The sequence below is a fragment of the Leptopilina boulardi genome, unplaced genomic scaffold (assembly GCF_019393585.1).
Source record: "Leptopilina boulardi isolate dan_hultmark-lab unplaced genomic scaffold, ZJU_Lbou_2.1 LbouV2_249, whole genome shotgun sequence".
Classification (NCBI taxonomy): Eukaryota; Metazoa; Arthropoda; class Insecta; order Hymenoptera; family Figitidae; genus Leptopilina; species Leptopilina boulardi.
The window spans coordinates 732526-757270 of record NW_026137806.1 but is presented as its reverse complement, the minus strand read 5'-3'; the positions used below and the strand labels follow the sequence as shown (position 1 = coordinate 757270).

General features: G+C 25.4%; 1 protein-coding gene across 4 annotated transcripts in view; it reads left to right on the top strand.

Annotated features, from left to right (window-relative positions):
• LOC127280706 (fibrillin-1-like) overlaps positions 1–24745 on the top strand; it is a 79177-nt gene that overhangs the window by 10116 nt on the left and 44316 nt on the right. For all 4 annotated transcript variants that reach the window (XM_051303897.1, XM_051303896.1, XM_051303895.1 and 1 more), the window contains exon 2: positions 17433–17618. In XM_051303897.1, coding sequence (XP_051159854.1) covers positions 17433–17618 — 186 coding nt within the window. The remainder of the gene's footprint in view (positions 1–17432; positions 17619–24745) is intronic.

Genomic DNA, 24745 nt, shown 5'->3' with positions numbered 1-24745 from the left:
GCTTTTCTTTTTTATCACTGTACCCGCTATGTAGGCGTTGAATTATCGAGCCCGCGTGATTTAACGTCTACAAAAGGTAGCTATTTCCGGTTCCTTGGAGGAAACACTCCGAAATGTCTAAATCTCAAGTGTGCTTAAAACCTGAAACAAGATCTTACGTTTTATTTCAGTTGTCATATATAAATATATATATATATACTTTATGTGCGTGTGTTTTGAGTCATTAATTTTTCTTTATATCAAAGAAAAAATTATTTTCTAATTATTATTTTTAAATAAATTGTGTATTTTTTTTTTTTTAAATAAAAAAATATATTTTGGAATTTTGAATTTTAAATATATACTTATAAATTTTGCTATTGTCAATCTCATGTGTCATAAAGTAAATTCAATAATGATGTAATGGAACATGACAAACGGGATGTAGAAATAGATAAAATTGGTTACGCGGTTTATATATACATAAAGATTTTATTGAATTTTCTATATATATATATGAAATTTTGATAGACACTCAATGTTGCGTTATTCGGGGGAATATTGATTGAACGATAAAATAACGATAGAGAACGATAAAAAAAAAAAAAAAAAAAAAAACTGTCAGTTTTATAAACCTATATAACTTTCGAGGTATGAAACAGCTCGTTGAAATTTCTTCGTTTTCTATATAAAATAGTGAAGTTAGAGCGCGCGCAAAATTTATTCTAAAGGCGTGCAGGCTTGCTGAAAGGAAGAACGTGGAAACATTTTATCCTATAGGTAACCTTGTAGTCACGTTTGGCAAACTGAAAAATTGAATCCTCTTAATCCTGATAATCATAAAAATGGAAAAATACGAGTGGTAAAAAAAAATTATAGAAAAGAATTTCCCTCGATTCGCGAATCTTTTGTTATATACCAAAAAAAATAGTAGTATATATGAGAGTTGAATTTTTTGAAAAAGTTTTTATAATTTTAAAAAATAGTTTTAAAAATTGTTTCTTAAATAAAAATTATTTGCCATTGAAATAAAAATAAAAAATCGAAGAAACCTCTGATAAGTTAAAGACATATATATATATATATAATGAAAAGAGATGTCGGCGATACATTTAGAGGACAATTTCAAGAAACGAAGCATTAAGAAATCGTTTTTTTTTCCTTCTTCCCGCGCTCGTAAACGTGAAATCGTTTTGGGCGGCGTGGCGGTACCCAACTCACCTTACGATTAATTTGCCAATTACTTTCGCGCCTTGCCACTTGGCTTAAAAGAGAAGGGAGGAGGAAGTTGCAGTGTATATATATATGAGAGAGAAAAAAGATCACAAGTTTCGTGCCCAATGAGAGAAGGGTTGAAGGGTAAAAAGGGACGAAAAAAAAATGGACATTCCAACTTTCTTGCACTCTGTACTGAATTGTTTTTTTTTCTTTCTTTCAAATTATTTTTTTACTTTTGATTTCTCTTCTTCTTCTTCTTCTTCTTCTTCTTCGGGATGCGTTGTTATTTAATAAATTTTACAAATTATCATCGATTTAATAACATTTAAAAAATTAAATTAAAAATCAGCAAAAAGAGAGAAAAATCTCTATTGGAAAAAAAATTATTATTATTAATAAATTAATAAATTATAATATAAAAATATTTATTATTTATTTATGTATTTTAAAATTTATTTTCGTTCTTCAAGTGTGTGTGTGTCTTATATATATAAAAGCGAGATTTACATTCGATGAAATCGATCAAAGTTTCTAAGCCGCAATTAATTTTTTTTCTCTCACCATTCAATGACACAGTTCTATTAAATTACTGACATCGACAGTTTCAATTGGTAATGTACTCTCCCCGTAAATAGTGCTGTTTATATATATATGTAGAAAGTTTAATGATATTGACTTGCAATAGTGAATGAGACTGCGTAATCAAATTTTATATATAATGAAATGTTCATCTAAATTCAATTATTTGTCAAATATTTTATATATAATAATAATAATTCATAAAAAAATTCAACACTGTAAAAAAAAGGTATTAATTTAATACCGACTTCAGGTAATAAATTGTCATTTGATTCTATTTTGATACCTAAAATCGGTACTATTTCAGTACTTTTTGGTATACTGTTTTAGTACTTTCTTTTTTATAGTGAACTATATTTAATTAGTAATTAGTTACTCTCTAAATTTGAATTAGCGAAAATTTCACTGTTTGAATCAGCGAATAAAGTTTTCACTGCAAATCAGCGGTTACAGCTAATAAAATAGCGAAACACGAATCGGCGAACGTCGGTCATTTTCGTCGGAAGATAAATTTATTTTAAAATGGAGTATTCCGCTGATTGAAATAGTTGTTAGTCGCTGATTCGCAGCTGCATACTTATAGCTTTTTCGATCAGCGACTATTCGCTGCCAATCAGCGGATTTTAGCTGATTCATATTTAGAGAGTAGTAATATATAATTAGCAATTAGTAATTATATATTTATTGCAAATAATTAGCATAATTTGATTGCACAAAATTTAATATATAATGCAGTTTAAAAATAAAAATAATTTTCGATTTTGAAACAATAAATATATATATATATAACGGAGCAAAAGAAGTTAACTTGTACTTCATTGTTAAGGGAGAAACTATGAAAAAGCGCGCAGCAATGGTTCGAGTCCCTTCACAATAAGTCGAACCAAATGGAAAAACGTTGTCTGTTGGCCTGAAACGTGGAACACACGGGCTTTGAGACACGACTGCTGGGCTGACTAAAGTGAAAACGTGTGTGAAACCTTCGAAAAATAAATCGCCAGAACTCTCAGCCGTACCTATATAGGAAGGTTGCTGCAAACGAGCTCACACCTATTCTCAAGAGGACTGCACGTTCTTTGAAATACGTTTCTCCAATGTATATATATAGCACATACGGCTGCATCTTTTTTAAATCGGGGGTCATCAGTCACAAATATATATATATATATATAGCAAATCTTTCAAGTCGCCTATACAAGTTATTTTCTTGTCTTATTTTCAAAAATATCTCTATTTTTGATATATTTTATTGTAAATAAAATGTTTTCTTTTCTCTCATTGTATATTAGTCTCACAGAAAATCAAAAGGCATTAAAATAAGCTGCAACGCTTATTACTTTAATCCAATTTTGCTTATTTTAATCCATTTTGGTATTGAAATAAGCAAAATTGGATTAAAATAATAAGCGTTGCAGCTTATTTTAATACCTTTTAATTTTCTGTGATGACATTAGTTACTGTGGCATTAGTTACTATGGCATTAGTTACTGCGGCATTAGTTACTGCGGCATTAGTTACTGCGGCATTAGTTACTATGGTAACAGTTAGTTACTATGGCATTAGTTACTGCGGCATTAGATACTATGGTAACAGTTAGTTACTATGTCATTAGTTACTGCGGCATTAGTTATTATGGTAACAGTTAGTTACTGTGGCATTAGTTACTATGGCATTAGTTACTGCGGCATTAGTTATTGCGGCATTAGTTATTGCGGCATTAGTTATTGCGGCATTAGTTACTGCGGCATTAGTTACTGCGGCATTAGTTACTGCGGCATTAGTTACTGCGGCATTAGTTACTATGGTAACAGTTAGTTACTATGGCATTAGTTACTGCGGCATTAGTTATTATGGTAACAGTTAGTTACTGTGGCATTAGTTACTATGGCATTAGTTACTGCGGCATTAGTTATTGCGGCATTAGTTATTGCGGCATTAGTTATTGCGGCATTAGTTACTGCGGCATTAGTTACTGCGGCATTAGTTACTGCGGCATTAGTTACTGCGGCATTAGTTACTATGGTAACAGTTAGTTACTATGGCATTAGTTACTGCGGCATTAGTTATTATGGTAACAGTTAGTTACTGTGGCATTAGTTACTATGGCATTAGTTACTGCGGCATTAGTTATTGCGGCATTAGTTATTGCGGCATTAGTTATTGCGGCATTAGTTACTGCGGCATTAGTTACTGCGGCATTAGTTACTGCGGCATTAGTTACTGCGGCATTAGTTACTGCGGCATTAGTTACTATGGTAACAGTTAGTTACTATGGCATTAGTTACTGCGGCATTAGTTACTGCGGCATTAGTTACTGCGGCATTAGTTACTGCGGCATTAGTTACTGCGGCATTAGTTACTATGGTAACAGTTAGTTACTATGGCATTAGTTATTATCACAGAAAATTAAAAGGCATTAAAATATGCTGCAACGCTTATTATTTTAATCCAATTTTGCTTATTTTAATTCATTTTGGCATTAAAAAAAGCAAAATTGGATTATTATTATTATTTTTATTATTATTATTTTAATCCAATTTTGCTTATTTTAATCCATTTTGGTATTAAAGTAAGCAAAATTGGGTTTAAAATAATAAGCGTTGCCGCTTATTTTAATGCGCCTTTTAATTTTCTGTGCTACGAGAATAATGAAACTGTTTTTTTTTTTTGTAAATTGATTTTAATGAAGATCTGTTGAAAGCGGAGCTTTTTATTTATGAGGCGCACACATTGCAAATTCGTGCTTGAGTCGTGCGACGATTCTAAGTGGAACTTATCTTCGCATTAATCGAAGCAGGTCTTCAGTATTGCCATGGCAATACCGTGTTCAGCGGTCACGAATCACCAAGAGGAGTATTAACAGTGAGATCCGTTATCCCTGTCCTTGAAACTTGAGAATCAAGTTCCTTCGTGTTAAAATATATATGCGAGAGAAAAAGAGAGGGAGTATAGAGCTTCCGTATATTGCGTGTGATTCAAAGATAACAAGATTTAACTGAAAAAAAAAATTGAACATATTTATGCAACTACTATATGAATAATTTCACATAAACCATCTTTATAAATATCGTATATATATATATATATGAGCTAGAAAATCAATTTTTCAAAAGTCATTATAATTCTTCATTTGAGTTTTGATTTTTTTTTTTTTTTGATTCAAAAAAAATATTTTCAAAGAAATTTATTCTTTTACACTCTAAATCAGAATTAGTAGAAATGTTTACTAATTTTTGAATTAGTGACTCACTTTTTGCTTCTGAATTATAGTAAATTTTTTTACTAATTATTAGTAAATTTTACTAACAATTAGTAAAATTTAACTAATTCTAAAGCAAAAACCAAATTTAAATTAGTAAACATTTTTACTAATTCAGATTTAGAGAGCAAAGAAATATTTTCTTTCGTTCAATAAAGAAAATCATTTCTTTAATTATAAAAGAAAAATTTTATTTCATCGACATTATTTGTTGCAACATACAATATAAATTTTATTATTTGTGAAAATTAATTATCAAATAAAAAGTGTATATTATTGTGTTCGGAGGCGATTAAAATTAAAAAAAAAAAAAGATTTTTCTGATTCTGTTATTAAATTATTATTATATTGGCAAAAGTACTACTGGAATTGATTATTATTACTATATCGAGTCGCGTTATACCTCTCTTATAAGTTTTTTAAGTAGGCGATATCCACTCGCGAAAAAAGTAGAAATTTTTTTTAACTGAATATTTCCTGTTTTTATTATTCAATAATATTTATGTCTTTCAATATATTTATATTATTTTTCTTTTTTTTTTAGAACTCAATCGTTGAGAGGCATATTATTTTTTATCTATATATATAAAGGGTTAAAAAAAAAAGAAGGAAGGTGTCTTTTCCAAGTCACTAAGAATGCGAGATAAGTTCTATATGGTATACGTGTCTTGCAGTAGATGCCTTCCGAGCCATCAACTTAGACGATAGCTCGTGAAGTGATTTTCAGAATCCTCAGTAAAATCTTTCAAAAGAGACTTTTCTCGAATTTTTCTTCCCAGATTCATATATATATAGACCCTTGAGGTTTTATGGCGATTTGAAAATATATTCGTGATTTCGAATAAATCGACTTTTTTTTAATATAAATGAATTATCAATAATAATTATAATAATAATTATTAACATCACCGAAAATTAAAAGGCATTAAAATAAGCTGCAACGCTTCTTATTTTAATCCAATTTTGCTTATTTTAATCCATTTTGGTATTAAAATAAGCAAAATTGGATTAAAATAATAAGCGTTGCAGCTTATTTTAATGCCTCTTAATTTTCTGTGATTACATTATTATTTTTAATAATTTTTATAATTATTTTTAATCAGTAATTTTAATATAATAATTAATTTTCTATTTTTAGATAGGTTTTCTGTTATATTATATTTGTTTACATAAAATTAAAAGATTCTAAAATTTTATTAACAAATAAATCATATGCTAAACGGTTGGTAATATAGATAATGAAATTCTTTCTTAAAAAAAAAAAAAAAACTTTATATACTCTAAGGGGCACTATAAAAAGCAATGGACTTGATATCCATTTTATGAATTATCAGAAACTTTAACTTTAGATTTAGTCGCTCAAGATATTAATATTTCGAAAAAAAAAATTTGAAATTGCAATAGCTTCTTTAAATATTTTTTTTTTATATTTACAAAAAAAAGATTTGAAATTTTTTTCTAATAATTTATTGAGAAAAAATTTTTGTGCACAGAACAAAAAAATATATTTTTTATACTCTGAGATGTGTTGAAGATAACTGAATTTTGAAAGCAGTGTGTTTTTGAATCGAGAGCTATTTGCAAATATGAGTTTATTGATGCAGAACGAATAACCAGATTTTTACTGCTGATAAAGTAGGGTATTTTTTTTTTTTTTTTTTTTTTTTTTTTTTTTTTTTTTTTTTTTTTTTTTGTAAGCAGGTAATGCGCGCACTCGACATTCATATACACATATAGATATAGAGGGGAAAAAAAATAATCTGTGATACTTCTCTCTGCGAGCATGTTTTATATATATGCGGTCCATTGACAGTGAAAACGAATAATTTACCTTCTATTTGATTTTTTTTTTCAAAAATATCAATAAAAAAAAAATATTTCATTCAATCGATTATTTTACTATTATGAAAATAAATATTTATTAATGAATTAAAAAATTTTAATTTTTTTGTTATTAAATTTTTTTTTGTAAAAATTATTTTTTTTTATAAATTTAATTGCTATACCTTTTTTTTTTTGCAATTTATTTGAACAATTTGAAGAATTTCTCATGCGAATGCCAATACGTGTTTGTCTTGAAATTTCGTTAATCGATTAAACCTTTGGTGGTTGAATATATATACCTCATACCTAAAATCGCGTTCCCTCGCGTGAAAGCTCAGCACATGCTGCGTCAAATCGTTAACCAAGAAGCTAGTCGCTCGGTAACGAGCGCAAAACCTCAACCGCCAATAAACAGGGTGACATCGATTGGACGAACAAAAACGGAACAATACCTTTTCCATGTGATAGTATGTTACTGCGTTAATGAAACGCCGCTGAGTACAACTATCAACAGTCTCCAGTCAGCTTTTATCTCATATATATATATGAAAAGCTAATTACAAACATTTTTTGCTTCATTGTTTTTTCTTTTTTTTTTTCTCATTACATTTTTTGCTTCATTGTTTTTTTTTTCATTACTCAATATCTATATGAAAAAATTCACTTTAGAAATATTAAATTATTATTTTCTTTTGAAATTCTTTTTGAAATTTTATTCAAACAAAACTATATTCAAATTTTTTTTTTTCATTAGATAACGTAAAATGCCAATTTAGCTTGGAACAATGTTAATTTTACAATAATCGCTTTTTATAGGATTTATTTTATGAGTATATTAGTTTTCTATTAAATTTCATAGCGTAATTATTTTCTATATAAAATGCTGACTGTAATTATATAATTTACTCCACTTATTAAATTATGAATTATAAATCATATTTCTTAACATTAAATATATATATATATATATGGAAAATTTGAGATAATTAGATAATAATTTTCCTTATCTCTTACTCTATTATAAAACGATTTTGGTATAATACGCGAGGGGAATATTATTTTATGACTTCTCAGTGGAAGCGTTTGATAAATTGTGTATTTTTCTTCCAATATTTTTATATTTTTTTCTTTTAAATGGCGTTTTACGACTTTTTAATTTAATTGAATATATACGCGTATACAATGAGACAGTAGAAAATATAAACTAAATAAATTTTTTTTATTTCATACTTTACTAATTATTTAATTATTATAATTCTTATTAACTGCATTATATTATTAATTCACTGTACTCTCTAAATCTGAATTAGTGAAAATTTTAACTAATTTGAATTAGTGACTTACTTTTTGCTATTGAATTAGTAAAATTTTACTAATTATTAGTAACTTTGACTAATAATTAGTGAAATTTAACTAATTCAATAGCAAAAAGTAAGTCACTAATTCAAATTAGTTAAAATTTTTACTAATTCAAATTTAGAGAGTAAAAAGAAGGTACTAAAACAGTACCGATTTTAGGTATCAAATATAACCAAATAACAATTTAGTACCTAAAGTTGGTATTAAATTAATACCTTTCGTTTTACAGTGTTAATTGGATAAATAATTTAACTTGTAATTAAAAAGTATTGTTTAATAATTGAAAGTCAAATTAATTTTTTTTTTACTATAGATTCAGTAGTAAAAGACAGTTTTAGTCAGACAATTATTTTTGTTTACTACTCTCTAAATCTGAATTAGTAAAAATGTTTACTAATTTGAATTAGTGACTCACTTTTTGCTTCTAAATTAGTTAAATTTTACTAATTGATAGTAAAAGTTACTAATAATTTAGTAAAATTTTACTAATTCAGATTTAGAGAGTAAAAAAAAAAATTATATCCTGAGAATAGATGTATATACATACGTTTTGGTCTGATAATAGTTTCAAGTCGAAGCAAAAAGTGCGAGATAAAAAAAGTTCCTTGCCAGTTGTTCAACTGCTTTTTTTTTTTTTTTTTTTTTTGTTATCATTCTTTTTGCCGAAAGATGGCAGACATTTTTACGAGGCGGTGAGGAAACAAAAGGTACCCTTAATTCGTGGTTCAAATTCCAAGACACTTGAACTCTCGAAGCTTTATTTAAAAAATTAAATGAGTTTTTAATTTTTTTTTTTTAAATTTTTAATTATATTTTTTTATTTTCGAAAAAAGAGTAAAATTTAAAGTTAATTATTTTTTAATATAATTAAATTGTGGACTCTTTATTTTTATTTGCCTGATATGCTATTCTTGATTTACTTTTAACTCGAGTTTCGCTCTCTGTTTCGAAGATTCACATCTTTTGGTTAAAGTTTCTTCGCCAAGTTGCATGGCAGTTCTTGTAATTCGCAAAAAAAAAAAATAAATAAAAATAAAAATAAAACAAAGAAAAAATCCTCATGTCCGTTACACGCCACAGTAACAGTGCTGACGACGCGATCTCTCGCGTAATTAAATCGCGATCGCGCATCGTGAGGGTCGGAAGGTTGGATTCTATTTTTTTTTTTTTCTTTTTTGACAAAGAAAATTAGTCCCTTACTACCGCTAACCAAGTTTCATGTTGTCCATCTGGTAGCACTTAGTCTCGAAAATGTTGAAAATTTAATTTTTCTAAAATTAAGAATATTTATTTAATATTTAATTTTGTAGATATTATTTATTTTATTTATTATTTCATTAGTTTATTTATTATTATTATTATTATTATTATTATTATTAATATTATTATTATTATTATTAATATTATTATTATTATTATTATTATTATAATTATTATAATTATTATTAAACATTTATTAAAATTGTTTTAATAATAATATTGTTGATTACATATTATAATTAAAATTGCCCGCATGTAATTATAATTTTGTGGTTAAATTATCACTCATTGTGAAATCTAAATTATGTAGAGAATATATATTTGTCTTAATTTTCAATCATTTAAATTTAATTTGTATTTTATGAAAATTCAATACTTTTTCGAGTTATTATTGTACTTTTTAATTATAAGAGAATCTGCAAAAAGTGAAATTTTATATAATTTTTAATCTCATTTTGAAAATTGTCTTACCAGAAGAGATGAATAATTTAATTAGGTTCCTGTGTGTGTGTGTGTGATTGAATAAATGGGTATGCATTTAATTGATAAAGTTCTCGCTTGGTCTAGTTATGAAAATGGCGGAAAACTTGCTTAACGAGCCGTGATATTCGGTCATTCAATTAATACAATTTTGTGGTTAAACCTTTAGTTGGACAGGAACTCTAATATTGAGTATATGAACTATGTTATATGTAGGAATAAAATAAAATGACTTAGATATATTTGAAAATTTTTAATTTTAATTCCAGAACAGAAAATTACTAGAAAAAAAAAAACTCAATTTTTTCATTTTAAATGCATAAATAATTTTTATTTTTTTAATTATTAAATAATTGTTATAATCAAAAATGATTTTGCCAAAAAAAAAGGAAATTATAATTTTAAATAATGTTGGCAATATTTTTTTTTTTATTTGAGATAATTTAAAATCTATGACTCATCTTTTGAAACGAAATTACTTTCGGATATTCGAGCATCGATGAAATATTTTCCAGTACCGCGATAGCAGAAATGAATTTTATAGAAGTTCTTTGGATTGTAAAAATTGCAATAGTCGATATGTTTCATACATTCTTTCTTATAGTGTGCACACGATAGTACATTTGATATAAAAAAAAAAAAGAAAAAAAAAAAAAATAGAACAAATATTATATACCAGTTCATTTCCAGGTGTAAAATTTTCAACTTTTGTTTATTGTAAAAAAAAAGAAAGTATATATATATTAATAATTTGAAGAAAAAAAACTTACGAAAATGATGGGGAAAATATTTTCTGGGAAAAATATATATATAAATTTTTTTTATTGCTGCGTTAAAAGCAATTGATTGAAGTTTAAAATAAATGTAAAGAGACCAATGTTTCCACACATCAACGACATGTACCTATATTTTCTCTCCCTTCAGTAATTCATTTTGCCTTTTTGCAGTTCTGGTTATTTATAGGTCGTCGCTACCAATTGCGCGTATCGATTAAGTTCAAAGGAACCTGGGATCGACATCAATAAAAATTCGAAATGAACGATAGAGAAAAACTGCTAACATTAAAAAAAAAAAAAAAAAAAAACACTTTAATATTATTTTTTCCTATAATTGTGATTTACATTATATATATATATATTCTATATTTGACTAAATTTAATTTTTGTTAATAATTTTTATTATAATTATTATTGATAATTTTTAATAATATTTTTGTATAAATTAAATAAATAATAATTAATAATAATAATAATAATAATAATAATAATAATAATTAAATAATATTTTTGTATTTTTCTATAAAAATAATATAATTTAGTTAAAAATGACAAAAAGTTATAATCTAACCGAACATATATATATAATTTTCCATAATTAACGAAACTAAAGTTAGCATATTTCATATTTCTATATATGTCAAAAAAAAAAAAAAGTCAAATAATTCATTTCTGGATGTAATTATTTTATAGAAGCAATAACTTTAAAACGTATATAACGAAACTTTTGCTCTCGCGACATAAAATCCACACTAATCATTTATTGTTTGAAATATATATACAAGAATTTTTATATATAGAAACATTTTTCAATTTTCCGGTATTGCATTATATCCTAAAAAATTATTAACGTCAGTTGCAATATTTTTATGTCTGAAAAAAAAACGATGTATAATAATAGTATATATATACCGATAAAAAATACTAAAATATACTTCTCGACGCTGAATATAAATTTTTATATTTTCGTATGGTTAAAATCAATTTAGATCTTACTTTATATTTATTTAAAACAATACTTTAACATCATATTTCACATGAAGCAATCTCTGCTTATCTAATTCATTCTTGTTATAATTTTATTTTTGAATTTTGAAATAAAATATTTTCTCCCTCGGAATAATCAGTAATTTTTTTTTCTATATATATATATATATAATTTCTACCTTTTGCGAAATTAGGTCACGTTATTAAAAAACAGAGATGAATTAATTCATATATTCTTTGTACTGTTTTACAGTGAACAATAAGGAGTTCTCAATGTAAGAGGGGGGTTTTTTTTCTTCTTAATTACCAACAACTTTTTCTGTTTTATATTTCGTTACTAATTGGTTGTATTAATATCTATTTCCAATTGAGAGGATTTTTCTTTTTTTTTAACAATTGTATATAGTCGAATTGAAAAAGATTTATTTTTTTTTTTTAATAAAAAGAAAGGGAAACTGTCTTTATTTTATTTTGATAACTATTATATTAATTAGTATATATTAATTAGTATAACATACTCTCTAAATCTGAATTAGTAAAAATGTTTACTAATTTGAATTAGTGACTCACTTTTTGCTTCTGAATTAGTAAAATATTACTAATTATTAGTAACGTTTACTAACAATTAGTAAAATTTTACTAATTCTAAAGCAAAAAGTGAGTCACTAATACAAATAAGTAAACATTTTTACTAATTCAGATTTAGAGAGTACTAAAAAATAATACTTAGTTTTAGTTCAATTTTGACTAAAATCGTTAACATTATAACCTTTTTTTTACTAAATTCCAGCCTTGAGTGTATGATTTTAAGTCTTAAAAATTGACTTAATCTAGTTTTAAGATAAAAATTACGCTAGTTTCCAGACATTTTAATTTTAAGATGTTAGCGGTTTCAGTATTTGTCAGTACTGCGCCAGTACTGCGCCATTAGTAAATTTTTGATTGGGTATATTTTTTGATTTGGAAAATCTGTGTAAAAATTATAGAATTTTTTCGTTTTTTTTTAGCAAAAATGTGACACAATGAAGCGCTTTATAATAGTAGAAAATAAAAAATATAATAAATTATTATTATTATTATTTAAAATAAAAACTACCAGTACTCAGCCAGTACTGAACCAGTAGTGGTTGCCAGTACTGGTACCAACTCTGGCAGCCAATACTGGGTGCCAGTACTGCGCCAACACTTGTCAGTACTGCGCCAGTACTGCGCCATTAGTAAATTTTTGATTGGAATCTGGAAGATAAGTTTTCACTAAAACAGCGAAAGATTTCGCTACTTTAAAGAAACATATCGCTGTTCCAGATAAAGATTTTTTTTCGTGATTAGTATATATATATTAATTATTATATTAATTATTATATTAATTATTATATTAATTATTATATTAATTATTATATTAATTATTATATTAATTATTATTTTTGTCAATATTTATTTTTATTATAATTTTTCTATATTATTTACAAAAAAAAATTTAATTTGTTTTGCTGTTAAAAAAAAGAAAAAAAATATTTTCCTTGCAATTTTAAAAAGTAAAAGTACATTTTCAGGAAATTTTCAGTTATAAAATATTTGTGTGTTGATATTCGTATGTACATATATATATATAATATTAAGGAATACGGTGATTTTGGTTGCCTCGTTGAGAACTGTGTTTGATCTCACCGCGAACGAGCGTAACTATCATAAGACGGAAAGGACCTCAACACTCGGTTGTTCCTTGTGTATATAACCTTATCCCGTTCTTGGCTTATGTAAACGTACATATATATATATATACTAAACAAGCTCATATAAGAACTTACATCTCCATGCGCGCGATTTACTAACGTTTACTCACTCCACACACGAGGAGCAATGACTTAAAAAAAATTGCCACAATTATTATTATTATTATTATTATTATTATTATTATTATTATTATTATTATTATTATTTTTAATTATTATTATTATTATTATTATTATTATTTTTAATTATTATTATTATTATTATTATTATTATTATTATTATTTTTAATTATTATTATTATTATTATTATTATTATTATTAATTATTATTTTTAATAATAATAATGTAAATTGATTGATAAATTCCAATAGTGAAAAATGATAGAAAATCTGACAAAATATAAATTTCCTCTTAATCGAAGAGGAATACTCTAAATATTTTTTTTATGAATAAAAATTTTTTTAAGAAAAATTCTTAATTAGAAAAGAAATAAAAAATTTAAAAATGTAAACAATATTAAAAATAACGTTACGTTTTTTAAAATGAAATTATTTTTTATGAGTAAAATTCATGTTCGAGACATTTATTGAATTTTCATGTAGTTTGTCTTGTTAAATCTAGATATGTGTACTTATTAGTAGACATTAGATTTGCAAACCTATGATAATGACTCGCGGTTAAAACAAGGAACATTAGTGTATGTGATTGTGGTCCTATATGTAAATTTAACCTAATAGGGTCGAACACGAACATATACTTATCGGATGGATCATTGTACAACAAATGGAGGTGTGTTTGAAGATATGTTGACTCACGTCTTGTGTCAATCAATTGTCATTGAAAGCAATGCCACTTATGGAAAAGAGCAACTTTGAAATTGTCAACCAAATTTGGTATATATATATATATATATGTATCAAATTTAATTGAATATTCTCCACACTTTTTCATAAAATAAAAAAATAAATAAAATATTTTTGAAACCCTATCAGCGTTTTACTATATTGGTACACTGTAAAACGAAAGGTATTAATTTAGTACCAACTTTAGGTACTAAATTGCCTATTGGTTCTAATTTAATACCTAAAATCGGTACTATTTTAGTACCTTCTTTTTACAGTGACAGTAATGGTATACCGCGCCAATATTGCGCCAGTATAGTCAATTATTGATATAGAAAATATATTTCCTAACCTTTTTTTTATATATTTAAATTGTTTAATAAAATTTTATCTAAGGAAAAAAATCGTGTATATATATAGTGTTATTTTTTTGGCGTAAACAAAATGATTTGAAAAGTGAGTGAATTATAAATTGCATTACGCTGTAGGCAGATATTTTTGATATGACTTTATCAGCTTTGTCTCTCTGGATTCAAACTGATATCAAATAACGTGTGTATTATTATTTTCGTTATACAGAGTGCATTCCCTTTTTGAATGCGACTGCAATTAATTTATTGATACTGAAATTTTTATTTGTTCGTTTTTTTTTTTTTTAAATATTGTACGTGACATTTCAAAAAAAAAAAGGACTTTAAAGACCATTTTTGAAAATTCAATTTTCGAAATACAATCGATTAAATATAAATAAAAAATAAATAATTTTTTTTTTAAATTGCAGTTTACTTTTAAAATATTATTTATTGGCAAGCCAATTTTTATTGTAGAAATAAAGATTGATCGACGCAGGATGTTAAGTGATAAGAGCGTTGATTTTATTTACTTTTATATCAACGCGTCAGTTAGCTACTAATTGATACTCATCAGTTTCTTTCATTATTTATAGTACTAAAAAAAAAAATTCTTCGTTACTTTATTATCAAATAAAATATTTAATTATTATTTGAAAGGTATATTTGTTGCAATAATCAGAAATTTGTCCAAATAAAGTTTAATTATTTTGTTCAAGTAAAAATATATCATTATTTGAATAAAATAAATTTTTTCCACGAAACATAAATACAAATTTTAAACCGTTATTATTATTATTATTATTATATAATAGTGAATGAAAATTTTGTATATACAAAAGACTTTTAATATCAGAAAGAATTTCATCTCGGCGGAAAAAAATTCCTTTGATCTATGTTTTAAGCCTGTGAATCAATTTTTTTTTTAATACTATATATTGATCCATATTTATATCCATAAATAATTGCTGATAATAAAATTGAATTCAACAAATAATTGAAATAAAAAAAAATAGTAATAGTAAATTTTTTTCTATTACAAAGTTTAAAAAAAAAAACCTTAAAAAAATTTATTACAGGTTTTAAATAAAATATTATTATATAAATATTATAAAAGTAATAAAAATTGTAATTTCGTAATTTTTTCTTCTTTTTTCACAATAGCGTGTGTTTCGGTTTCTGTCGGGTGAATGTTGCATTAATTATGTCCTCGCAGCGTTTGTATATATACGTTGAAAGGCGTGCCGCCCTGTTTGATAAATATAATTATTTATATTTTGAGTATATAATAATAAGCCATTTTGTAAATTCGATCTCTCAATTTTGTTCGATCCTCTCTTATGTTTATGGACATTTCGTTTATTAAGACTTAACGCCAAAGAGGGCGGAGGTCGTATATTTCTTGAGGGAATATTTTACGACCAAGAAGAAAAAGAAAACTCCCAGTTCTTTTCGTTCGCATAGAACTCGGAAAGATTTACTCATTGTTACCTCAAAATAGATACCATTTTATGTACCCTCTTATACAAGACACCAACCATAGATTTATTTTTTCTATTTTACTATATAAAAAAATATATATTTATTTTTTTATAATTTTTATTACAACACTGCCAAAAAGAATTTGGATTTAAATAAAAATTATATGGGGCATTCTATTTTAAAATTATACCCCTAGTAAACAATTGACAATATAAGACATTTTTTAAATAATTATTTCTCCCATTCAATTAAATCAAATTACTTTTGCAATAAGTGGTTTCGAAAGAGAAATTTCTTAACTTTACAATTGTAAAAAAATTTTTTCAAAAAAACATTGAAATAGTATAAAAAATTTAGTTTGAAGGTTAAACTTGTAAATATCTCAAAACACGTTGTCTCCGATTTTGACAAAATCTATGTCAAAAGAAAGCTTAAATATTCTATTTTTTATTTCCGTAAAGTTTATAATGGACATTTTCGAGAATTTCCAGAAATTAATTAAAATTCTCAGACGTTTCGGAGGTTAAAAAGGATTGAAATTTGTATGAATGGAGAATCATTTCTTTAAGAGCGGATTTTGTTTTTTAAATTTAATTTCCATTAACCTTACATTATTACATCACTTGACATTAGAGAAAAAAAAAATATTGTAAACAATAAATATATTGATCTTTAGCTATTTGCAATTAAAAATTTTTCAAATTTAAAAAAATTATTAAGATTAAAATTGAAGTTTTAAAATTTATTTATTTAAAAATTTCGTAAAAACAAATGCCGCTGTATTTGAACAGAGGTTCTCTATTCATGCAAATTTCAACCCTTTTTAACCTTTGAAACGTCTGAGAATTTTAATTAATTTCTCGAAATCCTCGAAAATGTCCATTATAAACTTTACGGAAATAAAAAATAGAATATTTAAGCTTTCTTTTGACACAGATTTTGTCAAAATCGGAGACAACGTGTTTTGAGATATTTATATAAGTTTAACCTTCAAACTAAATTTTTTATGCTAATTAAACGTTTTTTTAAAAAATTTTTTTTACAATAATAAAGTTTAGAAATTTCTCTTTCGAAACCACTCATTGCAAAAGTAATTTGATTTAATTAAATGGGAGAAATAATTATTTAAAAAATGTCTTATATTGTCAATTGTTTACTAGGGGTATAATTTTAAAATAGAATGCCCCATATATAAATATTTATTTGAAAGTAAATTGAAAGTAAATAAATAAAGTAAATTTTTGGAATAAAATAATTTTTTTTTGCTTAAAAATGGTTTTTTAATATATATTTTAAATTACAGGTATCTTTGGTAATTGTCCAAAAGTACATCCACCAAAATGGGGCGCAGTTCAGGAAAGAACGTTGGAAAATGGTTCTTTGCAGACTGTTTATTCTTGTGATTCTGGCCGAAAGCTCAAGGGACATAAATTATTAACATGCACTGAAAGTGGATGGGATCATCCAGTTCCAAAATGCATTGCAATCGGTAAGAATGTTAAATTAATTTTCCATAATATATATAGGCAAAAAAGTGTTTTAAAAAGAAATTTTAATATTTCCAAATTTTCGAAATAGAAAAAAAACTGGAAAATTGAAAAAAAAGTTCTATTGAAAATTTTAAATATAAGTTTTTTAAAATATTCAAAGTATTTTAAAAAGAAAATAATATTCTTGTAAATTTTTAAATAATTTTGTTAAATAGAAATTTTTGAACGATTTCGCATCTGTTTTCGATGATACAGAATCCAATTTTCGTCTGTTTGCAGAACTTGAAATGCCCAGCTAAATGTTTTTATTCGACATTGTCAGCTGGAAAAGTAAAGTTAATATATCAACCTCTGGCTATTTTCACTTTTGCGCCATTATTTCTCTCTCTCTCTCTCTCTCTATTCTCAAATGAACTGAAATGAAGCCTCGCCAAAAGCACAGTCAATCATTCAATATTATACGATTCCTATATCTCACATTACCAAATTGTTTCTGTTTAAAAAAAAAAAATTGACGCAATTTAAAATAAAAGAAAAGGACAATTTTATATTATTTTTAAAAAATATTAAAAAAATTTTTACTCTCTAAATCTGAATTAGTAAAAATGTTTACTAATTTAAATTAGTGACTCACTTTTTGGCTTTAAAATTAGTTAAATTTAGTTAAATTAGTTAATTAGTTAATTTAGTTAAATTTAAATTAGTTAAATTAATAATTAGTAAAATTTTACTAATAATTAGTAAAATTTTACTAATTAAGAAGCAAAAAGTAAGTCACTAAGGGAGCGTTCAAAAATTAAGTAACCTTTTTTCGGGGAGGGGGGGGGGTCAAGCACTTTGTTACGGACAGCAGAAAAAATGGCGCTAATGTATGCAATAACGTGTTACATGGGGAGGGGGGGGGGTCAAAATTAAAAAAAAAAACGTTACGTAATTTTTGAACGCTCCCTAATTCAAATTAGTAAACTTTTTTACTAATTCAGATTTAGAGAGTAAATATAACATTTTTTTTTAAATTAAGATAATAATATTCGGAATTAAAAAGATTGAATAAATTTTTCTTGAAATTAAAAACAGAATTACGGAATTGAAAGTGTAAATGGAATGAATTTTTATTGACGTAATACAGAAAATAAAGTACCTAGTATAATTTTCAGTATGTTGGTAGTTCTTTTTTTTTATTTTTTTTTTAATTCTATTCATACTTTTGCGATCTCTTTAATCATTGCCTTTAGAAATGAAACTTTCGTCAAGAGTCTCAACTTCTTCCGGCTTTAGATGAATGATTAAATTTCAGCAAAATAATACAAGCAGTGAATTTAAATGGAGCCGCGAATATAAACTTGTCCTTAATCTCTTTAATGTGAATTCCCTTATATATCTCATTAAAATTCCATTTGGCATAAATATCGATTAATATACATATAGCGATTATTTCATAATATCATATCTCTTGAAGAGAGTGACATATTTTTCAATCTTTTTTTTTTCTATAAAGACATCTGGTTTTCAAGAGCCTATACATAGAAACAAATTTTTATCTCATGCAAATATTCATTTTTTCATTGTCTAAATTATAATAATAATAATAATAATAATTAATATATTAATTAGAAATTAATAAAAAATAAAATTAAAATGCGTTTATTTATCAGCTAAAGTGAATCTCTATTTTTTTTTTTAATGAGATAAAAAAGATTGCTTGTATAAAAGACGAAAACATGGAAGTTAAAAAAAGCAGATCAATATGTGTACTTTAATACATTAATGTGAAAAGTAAATTTTCTTCTATCTGCTAAATATGTATCATTCATTTATATAAATATACTTGGGTTAAATGTGCATTAAAAGAGTCCTGGAGAAGCACTTGATTCCAAAAACTCAGAAGTGAAATGCTAAGAAGTGATAAACGAAACTTTATATAGATAATGAACCGGTTTGAAAGACTTCTTCTTAATGGACTTAGACTTTAAACGACTGTCAAGATTCGCCATCTTTTACACTTATTTCCTGCTCAAAATTTAACTCTCACGTTAACACTTAATACATATTTTATACTCGTTAAAAAATGAGAATGTAAAAATTTATTATTATTTTATTTTACATGCCCCTGAAATTGAATTTTTTTTTTTAATCTAATTTCATAATAGATAGACTTTTCTTTTAGACGAATTTTCAATTTGATTTGTTTTGAAATTTCGAAAAATTCAAAGCTATTTTTTTGTGAAAAAAAAAAATCATCAACTTTGACGTATGTTGTTGCTCCCATAAATTATTGATATTTGAAAAAAAAATTTTTTTTTTTGTCAGAACAAAAAAAAGAGTATAATAAATTTGTTTTCCGCGTGTGCGAAAAAAAAGTGCGTTAGAAAATTTAATCAAACGCATATATATAGACGATATGTTAACGTGTTTTCAATTCGAATGACATTTCGAAAATTCTCTCTGTTGAAGGATTTATGAGATTAGTTCACGATTCGAGTCATTGAATCTCTGTAATTACTGTATCTTCAATGACATTGACGCCTTCCGTCGATGCCCAATGAGATAACGATGTAAACTCGCAACTCAACGATAAAATAGGATAATATACATTGGCCATTTTGATATAATCTTCCAGAGGTGTATTATATAGACATACTAATTTGTAATAAGTGCGCAAACTTCTTTTTTTAAGAAATTAGAACATTATAATGATTATCATTATTACCACCTCGTTGAGTTTATTATTAGCAGAATCAAGTTATAAAAAAGAAAAAAAAATTGAAAATCCAGTTTTATAATAGAGAGGAAATTTTTTACGAGGGGGAATTTACTCTGGTATAGTCAAGTGTACACTTGCCTGGTAATACTCGGTAATAGCTGTAATATTTGTAATATTTGTAATATCTTGTAATAATACTCTCTAAATTTGAATAAGCGATAAGTATAGCACTGTTACCAATTAGCGATTCAAATTTAGAGAGTAAGTACCTACTCTCTAAATTTGAATTAGATAAAATTTCACTGTTTGAATCAGAGAATAAAGTTTTCACTACAAATCAGCGGATGCAGCTAATAAAATAGCGAAATACGAACACAGAAAATTAAAAGGCATTAAAATAAGCTGCAACGCTTATTATTTTAATCCAATTCTGCTTATTTTAATCCATTTTAGTATTAAAATAAGCAAAATTGGATTAAAATAATAAGCGTTGCAGCTTATTTTAATGCCTTTTAATTTTCTGTGAATCGGCGAACGTCGGTCATTTTCGTCGGAAGCACACTAATTTAAAAATATCAAATAGATACCAAAAATATCAAATTGATATAAAAATTTGTATCAATTTGATATTTTTGGTATAATTTATTATTTTCTTTTATAAATAGGGTAAATGCACTAATTGCGGCGCGATTTGAGTCAAAACCACAGAAAATTAAAAGGCATTAAAATAAGCTGCAACGCTTCTTATTTTAATCCAATTTTGCTTATTTTAATACCAAAATGGATTAAAATAAGCAAAATTGAATAAAAATAATAAGCGTTGCAGCTTATTTTAATGCCTTTTAATTTTCTGTGACACCTTTGAAATAGAAAATTCGACATTTCTATTGTATAAACTCAATTTAAGACTTATTAAACTAAAAGGGTACTCTCTAAATCTGAATCAGTCATATTTCACTGATTAGCAGTAGAAATCTACTAATTGCCATAGCGAGAATTGAGCAACTGATAATTAGTAGAAATTTACTGATTCAATTAGTAAAATATAAATTACTGATTGAATCAGTAATATGGCAGTGGCCGCAAAATCTACTGATTTAACAGTTAATTTTAAAGGTTATGTTATACTCTCTAAATCGGAATTAGTAAAAAAATAACTAATTCATTTAGTAAATTAAATTTCAACTAATGAATTAGTTATTTTTGGAAGTTTTACTAATAAAATAGTAAAAAATTAGTATTTGAACATTACTAATTTAAAATAGTAATCAAATTAACTAATTCTATTAGTTATTACACCCGAGTTACTAATTGAATTAGTCAGTTAAACGTAACCTCTATTATTTTTATGACGTATGTCATCTTCCATGGGTTTTTTTAAAATATTTTTTTGTTTTTTTAGTATTATGTGAAACTATAGCTTGTACTCTATTCAAAATACTTTGTTTGATGCTTAAAATACAACTTTTGAAAGCATTTATTATTTTAAAATTATTGTTCTGTTTTTTTAAGTATTATGTAATACTATAGCTTGTACTATGTTCAAAATATTTTGTTTGGTGCTTTAAATATTACTTTTGAAATTATTTATTTTTCAAAAAATTTTTTGATATAAACTAACCGTTAAAATTTTTTTATTAATTTTATTTCACCAAAAGTAACTATGTATGTGTATCTAAACTGTCTTTAAGTAAATTAATAAATTACTATAAAGTGAAAATTTTAATAAAATCTTTACTCAAAAAAAAAATCGGAAATAATATATCAAATGAACCACCAGAACGTAAAAAATTTTATATGAATTTTGCCAATATTATGCAATTTAACCCATGAAAACTGACTTTTAAAAATAAAATATTTTTTATACAATCATGAAGAAACTACATGCGAAAAATTTTATTTTTGAAACTCGACTTTTAAAATTTAAAATTTTAGTATGAATAAGTTGATAAATTTTTATTGATTATTTACGATTTGGCGGTAAAATTGTATAATGACTAATGAATTAGTAAACAATTAGTAGTTTTAACTAATCAATTAGTAATTTGCGCCCCCGGGAGCCGCATTAAAAAGTTACTAATTGAATTAGTTAAACCAAAATAACTATTTGAATTAGTAAGTTTTTACTAATTATTAGTGACTTACTTTATGAATTAGTAAGATTCTACTATTAATTAGTTATTTTTAACTAATTCAGATTTAGAGAGTATACAAATTACTAATTTACATAAGTTATTTTCTATTGCTTATATATTCACTAATTATATTAGTAAATTTCAAAAAATAATTGAAATTTCAGTTAAAATGAAAAGTACTGATTGAATTAGTAAAATTTCTACTGATTCAGATTTAGAGAGTATGTTATTTAGATGTTAAAAAAATGTTTAACATTATAAAAATCGATTATTTAAACAAAATATGAGAAATTAAAACTAATACCGTAATTTTTTATTGCGGCGCGTTTGTATCAGTTTCGGTTTCGGTGACCAAAATAACGTGTATTTTGAAGATACTTTGCCCGTCGAAATTGGAGCCAATGGAAGTATTAAAAATGTTTCAATTACGGCGAGGGAAAAAATTTATTCTCAAATAATTTAATTAGTAATTGTTTAAATCTTCATTAGTAATTGTATCAAAAAACGATTAAAATAATTTTTTTTAATCATTTTGCAACAGTTATATTAAATATATATAATAGTGATAATAGTTATTTTTTATGAACGCGCCGTAATTGATGCTCTCGTCGTAATTGATGCACTTACCTTAATATTTAAAAATATTTTAATTATTTATTTCTCTAATTCTTATTTTAAAGTTTTGCTCTTAAATAATAATTTTAAGTAATTTTATTGAAAGTTCTATACATTTGACGTGTAATATTTTTATTGTAATAAAGGGGTAATACTCAGTAATATATGTGTAATACTTTGTAATACAGTAATATTTTAGTAGTAGTATGTAATACTTGTAAAAAGTATAATACTAAGGTAATAATGGTAACATGTGTATAGTTGTAGTCAAGTGTATACACAATTTTTACTAGTAAATTCCCCCTCGTTTTTTTATTAAACTTCTTTTTTTAGTAAAAACGTTTTTCAGGAATAAATATTTAGCGAAAAGTTTATTTCCTTTTTTTCTTTAATTATATAAAAATTAAAACTATTTTGTCAGGATTGTAATGTGTAAAATTTTAAGTGGAAAAATATCAGAATCGGAAAAAAATATTTTTTGTTATTCAAAAAAAGGGAAAAGATCATTTGTCATTGTTTTGCGTTTTTTTGACTCTGACGGAAATGGTTCTACTATCAGACATGTTAGGTCAACTTTCAGGGGAAAAGTGTCTTTCTCTCTCTCTCTCTCTAGAGAGAGAGAGAGAAGAGAGGAGAAATATAAGAAAGACAGAAAAGGGGTAAAAACTAAAATGTGAAACTCGTTATCTATCGATTTTCTACGATAGTTTGTCTCTGTCGCGGAGATGTGCGAATTTTTCAATTAATCAAATTTTTATTTAACTGACAAATTCCATTCTTTCTGAAATATAGATATTAATTTTTTTTTCCCAAAAAACTTATAAAAACTATTTTTTTTTCCAAAAAAAAAAAAAATATAAGCAGTTATATTCAGAAAGAAATTTCATGCTTTGGCAAAGGTAGGTTTATATATATATAAAAGAAAGAAAATGCAGTCTCTACTCGAGTGTAACTATCAGGGAAAAACCATTTGCAAACTTCGTCTCGAGTTTATCCCCTGGTTTAACGTTCACCCAAAGGCGATATGGATCTTATTTTCTTTTTTCATTTTTTTTTGTATGTTCAACGTCATTAGGAATGAATTACGTTCTAGTAACAAGACAATTATTCATAAATTGTATATATATAAGATGCGACTTGTTGGAATAATAATTTGCCCCTGGGCGGGATCGTCATTTCAAAATATATATATAAATCGATAAAAGGTATATATATATTTATATTCTAAGACGCATTGCGGGTCGCTTATGGCACCATAAGAACATTTGTCAAGGTGATATGTGTATATATGAAAAGAAAAAAGCATCACACAAAACAGAAATGAAAAATTCAATAAGATTTCCCTCCATTTCAACTTTTATAATAAAATGCCTTTTTCCTAATATTCCACTTCTCTACTGACATTTCTTCTTTCACAAACTGCCATTCCAAGGGTTTTTCTGCTCTGCATAATAAAAAAAAGTACCTTCCATTTCCTTTAGATTGTGTTGAAAAAAAAGAGAGAAGAAAAAAATTTTTGTGGTGAGAATTTTTTTTTTCTTTTTTTTTTTTATAATGAAATTTGAAAGACTTGAAAATTGTAGTTGCAATGAGGCTAAAAGAGGGTATTTGCACGAAAAATATCAAGTTAAAGATGAGCTATTCGATACACTCTTCATGTCGTCAGACTCCT